Source organism: Bombina bombina, chromosome 1, assembly GCF_027579735.1.
Source record: "Bombina bombina isolate aBomBom1 chromosome 1, aBomBom1.pri, whole genome shotgun sequence".
In the NCBI taxonomy this organism is placed as follows: domain Eukaryota; kingdom Metazoa; phylum Chordata; class Amphibia; order Anura; family Bombinatoridae; genus Bombina; species Bombina bombina.
The window spans coordinates 160060972-160073515 of record NC_069499.1 but is presented as its reverse complement, the minus strand read 5'-3'; the positions used below and the strand labels follow the sequence as shown (position 1 = coordinate 160073515).

At 36.1% G+C, this 12544-nt stretch overlaps 1 protein-coding gene and 1 long non-coding RNA gene across 2 annotated transcripts in view; one reads left to right on the top strand and one right to left on the bottom strand.

Annotated features, from left to right (window-relative positions):
* LOC128644985 (uncharacterized) overlaps positions 1-3779 on the top strand; it is a 47388-nt gene extending 43609 nt beyond the window's left edge. Inside the window, exon 2 of the long non-coding RNA XR_008400063.1 lies at positions 3630-3779. This is a non-coding gene — a long non-coding RNA (uncharacterized LOC128644985). The remainder of the gene's footprint in view (positions 1-3629) is intronic.
* FSIP1 (fibrous sheath interacting protein 1) overlaps positions 1-11907 on the bottom strand; it is a 194021-nt gene extending 182114 nt beyond the window's left edge. The window contains exons 1-3 of the mRNA XM_053697687.1: positions 11855-11907; positions 9001-9190; positions 3492-3702 (exon numbers count right to left, since the gene is read on the bottom strand). Of these exons, the coding sequence (XP_053553662.1) occupies positions 3492-3702; positions 9001-9165 (376 nt within the window). The 5' untranslated portion in view covers positions 9166-9190; positions 11855-11907. The remainder of the gene's footprint in view (positions 1-3491; positions 3703-9000; positions 9191-11854) is intronic.
* Positions 11908-12544: the final 637 nt, after the last annotated feature.

Sequence of the window (12544 nt, the reverse complement as noted above, 5' to 3'; positions counted from 1 at the left end):
TAATTATGCACAGTAATAGTCACCTGTACACACAGATATCCCCCTAAAATAGCTAAAACTAAAAACAAACTAAAAACTACTTCCAAAAATATTCAGCTTTGATATTAATGAGTTTTTTGGGTTCATTGAGAACATGGTTGTTGTTCAATAATAAAATTAATCCTCAAAAATACAACTTGCCTAATAATTCTGCACTCCCTGTAATTTAAAAAAATCTAAATAAAACCTACTATTAATAACTAAATAATTCCTATTTAACACTAAATACTTACCTGTAAAATAAACCCTAAGCTAGCTACAATATAACTAATAGTTACATTGTAGCTAGCTTAGGTTTTATTTTTATTTTACAGGTAAGTTTGTATTTATTTTAACTAGGTAGAATAGTTACTAAATAGTTATTATCTATTTACTAACTACCTAGCTAAAATAAATACACATTTACCTGTAAAATAAAACCTAACCTGTCTTACACTAACACCTAACCTTACACTACAATTAAATCAATTACCTAAATTAAATACAATTAACTAAATTACAAAAAAAAAAAACACTAAATTACAAAAAATAAAAAACAAATTACAAGATATTTAAACTAATACACCTAATCTAAAAGCCCCCTCCAAAATACAAAAAACCTAGCCTAACCTAAACTACCAATAGCCCTTAAAAGGGCCTTTTGCGGGGCATTGCCTCAAAGAAATCAGCTCTTTACCGCTAAAAAAAATACAAACAACCCCCCAACAGTAAAACCCACGACCCACACAACGGACCCCCCCAAATAAAACCCTGAACTAAAAAACCTAGCTCCCCATTGCCCTGAAAAGGGCATTTGGATGGGTATTGCCCTTAAAAGGGCATTTAGCTCTATTGCTGCCCAAACCCTAATCTAAAACTAAAACCCACCCAATAAACCCTTAAAAAAACCTAACACTAACCCCCAAGATCCACTTTACAGTTTTGAAGACCCGACATCCATCGTCAACGAAGCCGGGAGAAGTCCTCAACGAATCGGCAAGAAGTCCTCAACGAAGCCGGGAGAAGTCTTCATCCAAGCCAGGAGAAGTGGTCCTCCAGATGGGCAGAAGTCTTCATCCAGACTGCATCTTCTATCTTCATCCATCCGGCGAGGAGCGGGTCCATCTTCATGACATCCGGCGCGGAGCATCCTCTTCTTACGACGACTCCCGACGAATGAAGGTTCCTTTAAGTGATGTCATCCAAGATGGCGTACCTTAGATTCCGATTGGCTGATAGAATTCTATCAGCCAATCGGAATTAAGGTTGAAAAAATCCTATTGGCTGATGCACTCAGCCAATAGGATTGAACTTCAATCCTATTGGCTGATCCAATCAACCAATAGGATTGAGCTTGTATTCTATTGGCTGTTCCAATCAGCCAATAGAATGCGAGCTCAATCCTATTGGCTGATTGTGCACAGTCTTTTATATTTACACTTTTTGAGTCACCAGCTCCTACTGAGCATGTGCAAGAATTCACTGACTATACGTATATGCATTTGTGATTGGCTGATTGCTATCACATGGTACAGGGGGAGTGGAAATATACATAACTTTGAAATTTGTTAGAAAAAACCTACTACTCATTTGAAATTCAGAGTAAATTATATTGTATTGTTTTGTTATCTTGCATTTGTTGATTATGCAAAAGTACTGTGTTAACTGGTCCTTTAACAGGGACAAATACATAGTCAAATCACCTCCCAGAGCAGCAATACACTACCTGGAGTTATCTGAACATATGTGCTGAACCAGACAAGGGCCACTAATCACCAGCTAGCTCCAGTAGTACATTTATACTGAGCCTACCTACTTTTCAACAAAGCATACCAAAAGAACAAAGTCAATTTGAGAAAATAAGTAAATTGAAAAGTTTCTTAAAATTGCATGTTCTATCTTAACCAAGTTCAATTTTGACTTTGAGCATTTTATCTTTTTTTTAAAAAAATATCTCCCTCACTGAAGCAGAAAGCCCAGAGGAAATATGCTGCTATCAAATCTACCTACTTACACTTTTCAAAAAGAATACCAACAGAACAAAGTCAATTTGCAAAAATACGTAAATTGAAAAGTCTATGAAAATTGCATGTTCTATCTCAACCATGTTCAATTTTGACTTTAACATTTTATTTTTAAACAGAATCCTCCATTCAATGAAATTTTTGACTCAAGGTTGTGAAAATGCAGATTTTCCAATGCCTAGAGCAGCACAAAAACAAAATACACCACTGAGGAAAGTCTTTTTTAAGACTAAAACAAAAAATTGATCTAAAAGTGATACCTGTATGATCATGAATATAAAAACAACTAATAACTTTAATGACAACCTGGGAAGAAGAGAAAAATATTTCAGGACATTTCAGATTGTTCTGTAAGATTGCACTTTTTCTCTTCTTTCAGGGTGGCCCTTATGATCACTTTTGTTAGAGTCTTTATTATAAAATATGCAGTGCTTTCATCTAAGCTTATTCTAAAATGATTAATTAAAATGTGGTATAAAAAAAGAAAGATTAAAAGAAAGAATCAAAATCCAACAAAAATACACAACAGTAGTGGTACAATGTTTAAGTGGAACAGTGTCTAAAACAAGATTAATGGGCCCCTTATATTGAACAAATTGCATGCTCTAATTTGTCATCTTAATACTAGCGACCTTCCAACTCTATGATCATGATAACATAAACTCGTCAGCATGGAGAGAAATCTCGCAAAATCATTGGGGTCTTTTTTTGAGCATTATATTGCAATGTATGCGTCTCTCCTTCGCTTCCAGAACCATATATAACTAGTAAAAAGCTCTTTCTGAAATGATTTCAGTGACCTCACTGTACTGATGAGGCATTTTAGATAATCTCACCAGGGAGGAGAGTTTAAGGTCATTGGACCCTATGTGTTACCACATATTAAAACACATAGTTAAAGAACCACCAAGGAGCCACAAAGCACTGCCGATCCCAAGTGGAAACTGCTGCTGGGTCACTGGTCTTAAAATGACATGCTGTATCAAATTAGAGCATGTCATTGTTTCAGTGTAATGGCCCTTTAAAGAGTTGGCAAAGTGGAAAACATCACATGCTCTATTTAGCTAGATCATGCCATTTTCCCACTATTGCCTGTGAAATGCTATTTGTTTAACCACTGCAAACGGAATAAACACTCAGATATAGTCATGCTAGGAAGCCGCAGAGAACTGCTTGTCCTAAAGAGGAAAAAACAGTGAGCAAATCAGAGGCAGCAATCTCATGACCCAACCAATTTTGTGTTTCAGCACCCAAGTATTTAACCCATTGGGGGGAGCACTACATCCCTTTAAAATTGTATAATCTAATATCTGGTAATGAAGAACTGGTGGTGTTTAGCATAGGTGAGTAATGTAAATATAATAATCCTTGATATCTGATGTGTATTACATTTATGATACCCATTTTAATTTTACAGTTAACGCAATAGACAGGGAAAAAATATCAAACCTGTTTCTTCATCAGACAGCCAGGACATCTGCAAATTGTCATCATCTCCAGATCGTTCAGTGATAGATTCCCCATTCATCTCATCATTACTTTCTGTACTTCTCTTCATCTCAGTCTGTTTTTTATTTTCTGTTTCAGGTGACCCAGGACTAAAGCTCTCTTTAGAAGAACTGTCACTGGACTTCAGTGCCCACAATTTACCAGAAGACAACTGGGTACAATAAAATATCATCAGCATCACAATAATAGTAACATTGTAATGTTTATCAATAAAAAGCATTATTCATCTTGCTGTTTCCTATGTGCTGCTATACATACTGTGTACTAAAAGATTATTAGAATATTTGCCGATCAGGAAGCACATTGAATGCTCATTAGCCGCTACCTTAAAGGGATACTAAACTCCAAATTTTTCTTTCATGATTCAGGTAGAGAATACAATTTTCAACAACATTCCAATTTACTTCTACTATTTAATTTGCTTCATTCTTTAAGAATCCTTTGTTGAAGACATAGCAATGCACATGGGTGAGCCAATGAAAGAAGGCATCTATGTTCAGCCACCAATCAGCAGCTACTGAGCCTATCTAGATATGCTTTTCAGCAAAAGGATATCAAGAGAATGAAGTAAATTAGATAATAGAAGTCAATTAGAAAGTTGTTTAAAATTAGATACTCTTTCTAAATCATGAAAGAAAAAAATGTGGGTTTAATGTCCCTTTAAGGGAAACTAATGTTATTTTCAGATATGAACCTAAAATGGATTACTGCACTGCAAAAACATACTTTTTTTAAATCATTTAAACCTTTAATTTTGTTTGCAGAATTGTTTGAATGGTTTTCCAATCTGGGCACAAACACGCTGAGTGTTGTTTCTCTTCCTCTGCTGTGGCCAATTAGGGACAGATATATATAATAGCTTCCTGTTTATATCAAAACACACAGTATATAGAATGGTCAGGATTCTGAATTCCACAGAATGTACTCCAGCCTATACGGAGGAAGTGGAAAAACTACAATTTTTAGTGGTAATTTACAGATAGTAGAATTTCTTTTATATAAATAGATTTACATTTTGAGTTTCATGCCCCCTTAATCTCACATATGTGCTATTTTATGGAGTTATTCATATTTTTAAGTAATATACAATGTATAGGAAATTGCCCTTCAGGTTTTGCATATGAAATGGATGTTTTTGCTCTTTTAAAACCACAACCCATTAAAATGGGCTGAGCTCGCAGGGGGAACTTATCTTATCACACTCTATAAAACATAAAAGGTTTCCTTATCTCTGTCTGATATAAAAATTTAAAATTTACATTATAGCAACCTCTCTCTCCCACCCCCATTGGAATTGTTATTTATTCTGCTGGATATTAATTACATAGCTTTATTTACATTTTCAGTATAGGTGCAATAGACAAAATTAACTATTTCAAACAATAAAATAAAGGTCAAGTAGCTATTTGTAAACAATGTAATATACTCCAGAGGGGGAAATGTATCATTAGGAACACATTAGAGGGAAGAAAATGTTACAGTACACTCACTGTCCCTTTAATATGTTATTTTATAGTGATACCCAGCTTCAAAAGCAACGGATGCTAACAGGACTGGTTTAATATAATCTCTGTTACAGCAAATATAGTACAGGTGGGTTAATCAATACCAGTTTCATTGATACACATATATATACACGGCGTTAACTGATTTGTATTGATGTTTAAATGCAATTTTGTTTTCACTTAACCAATAATATAAATAATGACATGTGCAGTTAACTATTTTTGATCAAAGTGAAAGTCAACCCTAGCGTTTCACAAAACGCTAGATTTGACTATTAAAATAAACAAAAAGGGGACTGTTATTCATGAAGTATAAAATATTTCATGCAGAAAGCTCCTTTATTTGTTTCAAGCGATCGCCGATCTGAGCTGCTACAGCAGCACATGGAAGATCGCTGTTTTGCAGAGAGGTGACATTTTCACCTCTTAGCAAATAGCCGTGCGGGTAAATCCGGCTCCAAGGGCGCCAAGCCGTATTTACTGTACAAAAATGGTCCTTAGCACTCAATGTATGTCTTGGAAACAATTTTATTCACATTAAACAAGCAACGTTTCGGGGTCACAGCCCCTTATTCATGCTTTATGTTTTTAACCAAATGACCAAATAACTCTTTAAATACATTTATTTTGGCCGCCCTTGCATCCAAACTTGTGAAAATGACTCCCCTCTAGTGTCAGCTTACCTGTACTACATCCATTGAATAATCAACACTACTAAAACTTATTTTTTGTTTTCACCTTAACCTATCACTAAACCCTCATGTTACTATATTAAAGTTAAAGTAAATTCTAAAATTAAAATTCAAAAAATGCTGACAAAGTACCTTATTTTTACCGGATATATGGAAATCTTTTATACAGACCTATTTCTCAAAAATAACAAGACAGGTCATGCTCTCTGTTTAACCCCCTAGGTGTCAATGTCTCCAATCTGTGGATCCACCACATTTCTCTTTGTTTAAGGATGCGCTCCCTATCCATACCTGTCCTATTGGGCTGAACATGATCGATTATTTGCCATCTCAACTAACTTATATTGTGACCTTTCTCAAGAAAATGGCTAGATAGGGGGGCTTTGAGGTTCCTGCACCTGATGTTAGAACGATGTTGGCTCATGCGGTCCCTAGCCCTGCGGGTCGTTTCTCCTATGTAAACCAAAGAACAGGGACATTTAATAAGGTAGACTACATATGTAGTCTCACAAGTAAAAAAACCTTTGATATTTTATTTCTTACCACTGTGTGCATGATGGAAATTAGACCCCCTAATTACAGAGTTGCAACTCATACAGTTAAGGCATGGGAATGTCCCCATCCTCCTACTGCCTAAAAATGTTTGTTTAGATTCTTTACTTGCCCCAATATCAGTATGTATTAAATGATCCCTCAGGCTCTTTACCCTTTTATGGGCCATAAGAGGTGGTTCCTCAAACTGTTTAATACCAATATTACACTCCTTAAAGGGACAGTATAGTCAAAATTAAACTTTCATGATTCAGATAGGGCATGTAATTTTAAACAACTTTCCAATTTACTTCTATTATCTAATTTGCTCAATTCTTTAGATATCCGTTGTTGAAGAAATAGCAATGCACATGTGTGAGCCAATCACACAAGGCCTCTAGGTGCAGCAACCAATCAGCAGCTACTGAGCATATCTAGATATGCTTTTCAGCAAGTGCTATCAAGAGAATGAAGCAAATTAGATAATAGAAGTAAATTAGAACGTTGTTTAAAATGACATGCTCTTTCTAAATCACGAAAGAAAAAAAATTGCTTTCATGTCCCTTTAAGGATATGCCAATTTTTACGGATAAGGCCTGCTACTTTATCACTTAAGGGGTTATACTGGCTCACAAAAACCATCCTGTTTTCCTTATCACTGGATGCTCTATTTTTTGTCCCTTTTAGTTCATCTATAGTACTTTCTAATAGTTTAGGAGGATAACCCCTATCTATAATTTTTTGTCATCTCTTTAAGCCTAGTTGTTTGTCTGTCTTTATTTCCAACAATCCTATAATGTGCTGTTCCTATTGACTATAAAGCCGTATTTACCACACGGCTATTGGCTAAAAGGTGAAAACGTCACCTCTCAAGCAAAACAGAGATCTGCCGTAGCAGCTCAGATCGTCGATCGCTTGAAACAAATAAAGGAGCTTTCTGCAATTAAGTATCTTATACTTCATGACTGAAATTCCCTTTATTTGTTTCAATAGTCAATCCTAGTGTTTGTGAAATGCTGGGGTTGACATTCACTTTAAAGGGATACAAAACACAATTTTTTTTCTTTCATTATTCAGATAGAGCAGCAATTTTTATTAACTTTCTAATTTATTCCTATTATCTATTTTTCTTCGTTCTCTTGCTATCTTTATTTGAAAATGCAGGAAGGGAAGGTTAAGAGCCAGCCCATTTTTGGTTCAGCACCTTGGTAGAGCTTGCTGATTAGTTTGCTACATTTAGTAACCAATCAGCAAGCGCTACCAGGTGCTGAAATAAAAATGGGCCGGCTTACATTCCTTACATTACATTCCTGCTTGTTCAAATAAAGACAGCATGAGAATGAAGAAAATTAATAATAGGAGTAAATTAGAAGTTGCTTAAAATTGCATGCTCTATCTGAATCATTAAAGAAAAAAAATGGGTTTAGTATCCCTTTAACTATACAATTTAATATTTTTAAAACTTCCAAATTCTTAACTACAATCATAAATGGACACTTGGTTATCATATTAAAAGGATAGGAAAGTCAAAATTAAACTTGCATGATTCAGATAGAGCATGTCACTTTAAGACACTTTTAAATTCCCTTATATTTTCAAATGTGCTTTGTTCTCTTAGTATCCTGTGTTCAAAAAAAATACACACATATCCTACACAAGTGGGAGATAGCTATTGATTGGTGCCTGCACACATTTGTCTCTTGTGATTGGCTAACTAAATGTGTTCATCTAGCTGTCAATATTCATTCTGCAAAGGATAACAAGAGAATGAAGCAAATTTGATAATAGAAGTAAATTGGAAAGCTGATTAAAATTGCATGTTCTATCCGAATCACGAAATGTTGGGGTTTCCTGTCCTTTTAAGTTGTGTACAAGTTTGGGTTTTTAATGTTTTGTTAGGGTGCCCAATACTGAGCAGGTTTTGTATGTTTTTGCATTGGCTGCATGTCTGTATATTATTCCTGAGTTAGGTCACTTTTAAACTGAGGCAAAAAATTAAACAGCAAAAAATTTAAATCTTCTGCTTTCTAATGTGCAAACTAAACCCATGGTGCAAGATAAAGCTGTCAAAAAGCCAGTAACATCACTGATCTGTGAAAGTGCCCAGCTTCTGTCACAGGTGCAACAATAAGTACACACCAAGATGGCAGTGCCCAGTACAAACAAGCAGAGCTTTACCAACTGGCTTCTGTAATGAGTTAAAAGAAGAATAGAGCTTTAAAGAGAGCTGCAGGTACAGCAGGAAAACAGTAGTATCCATACTATTGTAGTGTAAAGTATTATGGAATTATAAGCTGTGCAAAGCCATTAAAAAATGACATAACTGGGTTCTAATGGATTGGAACCACTTTGTATTTGTAAACCCTTGGAAATTGTATGCAAGTACTTTGGATCTCTATATAATTAGTTAGAACTGCCTGTTGCATAAACATAACTGCTGTTTATGTTTCAATTCTGACATAAAGATAGAAAATAGTAAAAAAAAAAAGCTATTGTAACATCCTTGAGCGATGACTGAATACCAGACAACAAGACTAATACTTTTATGTTTTTATACTTTCATGGCTCACATTTCAAGAAGCCAAGAGAGGTTTAAAATAAAAATGCTTAGGTTTCTATACATTCACCTGTAGGCTTACATATGCATGCATTTATATGAAACTAACAATATTTGTTTTAGTAAATAAAGTATTGTCATAAAAAGTCTTCTATAAAATGTACCTCTGAGATGCCTGGGTGTGGAGTTAAGACTTCCAAAGATCCAACTGCTGAGTTCAATTTTGGCCTTTCCAAAGATTGGGAACTTGAGATTCGGCTGCCTGGTCGAGATCTGGAAACCAAAGGAGGTCTAGAAATTCCATCTAGGCTGCCTTTCAAAATGTCCATTCCAGAGAGATGGTTGTCATCAAAACTAAAGATGAGATAAACATTAGATTTATTTGCAGAGAAAGCAGTTGGTTTTATCCTTTATCTTCCTTCAGTTGTTTGTTACAAGGCATTTAGCAACCTATTAATTATGATAAGCAGATTTTTACTTTCATATCAAGTCAAACATCTTTCAAAGGATTTCCTTATTGGAACCCTCCATCTTTGCTTCAGTGTTTTAAAACACATACAGCTACATTCAAAAAGATCTGCTACATGAGCGCAGGTCAGGTATATCTTCCTACAATATATTCCATACTAGTCAAGCTATGTACATATTTTATGCTTATTCAATAAGAAATACATAATAAAACATATCCCATAATTCAAGTGTATGGACATATATTGCTCTCTAATAGGTATGTTGTCAGTGCTACACATGAAAACCAAGTAAAAACTTTTGTAAATGCACAAAACCCATAAATGCTTGTTTCTGCATGTAAACCACATGAAAGTTTGTCATTTGTCATCTTTTCCAAAATTGCTTATTTTTATGCCTCAGTTATATATATAATTATTGTTGCAGGTGCTCAGATGAAGAATCAGAGCCATAAAAGGCAGTGGTATCCTTCATCCCCTACTGCAGTAGTTCCCAGATTATTTTGCTCTACACATTTGGGGTACACTAAACCAACATCTGACACACATAATAAAATGTATATATACCTGTGGCATTCCAATGTATCAGTTCATTAAATACGATGGTAGAAAATAAATGGGGGAAAAAAGCTATATATAGTATATATGTTGCCAGGACCGTCTTTAACACAGGGCAAAGGGGCAGCTGCCCTGGGCCCAGTCTCTGTTGAGGGGCCCAAGAGTCCTTTAAAAAAAAAAAATTTTTTTTTTTTTTTTTTTAATGGTTCATACCAGACTGCTGATGTGACATGGGGAACACACACATTCAGTCCTAATACTGTCACAGTCAAAAGTACTCTGCTTATATTTTTTTTAAAAACTGTGCCAGACCGTGCCTGTGTCATGTGACATGCCAAGCTAGTGCCATGTGCTGTTTTAGATGTGCACTGTGCAGCTCTGAATGCAAAGCCCTAACTTGGAATCCAACCATTTCCCACTGCATCAGAAAATGTCTTACTGGGGTTACCACTGTTACCAGGTAACTGCTCTGGTGGTGGGGATTGATTCTGGGTAGGGCTGACTGTAGGCACATGCAGCAGAAAGCTGGAGCGGCAGGCACATGAGGATTTGAGCATCTGTGCAGCTGCATACACTGCTCTCTTCAGTCTTGAGGCTGTGTGACTCATCTCACACTGTATCCATGCAGCCTTGGACAGACAGCATCATGTCTACTGGTCCCCTTAGCCCTCCTCTTTCTGCTGTGGCCCTAAGATCAACTAACTGAAGTTTGTTAGGGGAATAGTGCAATGTAGAAAGGTGTCAGTGGGAAGAATAAGTGAGTGCACACACGCCCCTCCCCATGCAGCATTGTCTAGTTCAGGGTGAGAGGGAACTTGTTCCTAGCAAAGAAGCTACATGTGCTGGTGTGGCTGATGTATAGCGTCATGCTGATACTTCACACATTAATGTAAGGTTTATTTTTATAGTTTTTATTTTCTCTCTGTCTCAGATTTTACAGCTTCCCATAATAGTTCTGCTGTTCAAGTCAGTAAACTTATATTTGTCTGCACCTCCATGCTTCCTCCTTTACCTTGCTTTGCTCCTGTTGGCTGCCCTAAATCTCTTTAACCAGGTAACCTCACACCAGAATCACATTCAAAAGAATATTAAATGAATCCACAGTGGAGGAATTTATATATTTATTTACTTATTAGTTCTGCTTAGGTCCAGTTTCACATATTGCAATTTTTTAAAAAAAATTTTTTTTAAATGATTAGCCCAGCAGTGGATGATCCACCGCTGGGCTAATAATAAATTCTTGTAACATTTCTACCTGGCTTTGATGGAGAATAGTGACCAGGCCCATGTTATTCTCCCCTTCTCCTCCCCCTACACAAGCACCCTGCAGGAGGTACTTTAGAGGCAGAAGGCTGAGGTGCGTATGGTTCTAACAAACAGGCTGCAGAACCTGAGTTGCGATCTGATTTACAAGGTTCACTGAGGAGTTGTGGGGCCAGGGGTTTGAACTCATAATTAATTAAATTATTAGTATGTTTGTAAGAACCATATATGAGGCAAATGTAAGCTAAAATGGGTGGATGTTGAAGGTTTGGGGAGGGCAGCTGATATCTCTGTGCCTAGGGCAGCATTTAGCCTAAATACACACACCTGCTGTATATCAGTGGTTGAATGATTCAAGATCCGAATTCTAAGCCAGGAACAATATTGAACAGACATACAATTGTATTTGTACACACATATAAATTATTATGATATAATAAATAGTATAACCCAAAAATGTCAAAAGGCAGAAGAAAAAAAAAATAGGCAATGCGGTTCCCTTTTTTTACTGACATATATACGTCTGAATTTACAATATATGTCATTTAATAAAATGCACACGTATATATCCATTACAGTACGTGCATATTCACCAGCCATACGTTCACAACACGGGCCACCGTGTAACCCACATACCGCGTCCTTAATGCTTGTACAGTATAATAACCTCTCTGCACATTCCACGCATTACACATCCCGCTATCCCTGCCTTCCCTTTAAGCTCACTCACCCTCGGTCCAAAAGTCTCGGCCTTCATCCGGACCCAGCACCAACTCAGTGTTTGGATCGTTTACAGTTGCCAGGTAACTGAAATGACGATATCTACAGAACCTAATTGCAATTCGACATATGGTCACTAAGTGGCGCTCTAAAACAAGCTACCAGGTGCCTTTCGTAGTGCAGCTTGGAGCTAAGGTTTTGGACTACATTACTGCTGGATATGTTTATTTGCATTTTATGTACTTGAGATAATCACTGTGGATGAACAGTATCAATTAAAAACAACAATCATTATATAGTAGGTGTTGCAGAACTATATCATATGATTTGTAGTTTAGTTGCCTTAAACGACTAGTAATTAGAAGATGATTGCAGTCTTGCAATAAATTAACTCTCTAGATAAGTGAGAGTGATTTTTTTTAAATCCATTAATAACTAGTTTGCTGCAATGCTTTTTTAGTTGTCAGACTTCACTCACCACTTGCTTTATTTAGAGCAGTGATTTTCAACCTTCTTTTGCCATGGCACACTTTTTTACATTTAAAAATCCTGCGGCACACCACCATTCCAAAATTGTACAAAATCACACGTAGCCTAATACAGCATATATATATATATATATATAAATTGAGAGCAGATTGCACTCCAAGCTATCAAATGTTCCAATACCCTGGGTGCTGCAAAATAGGCATACAAAACA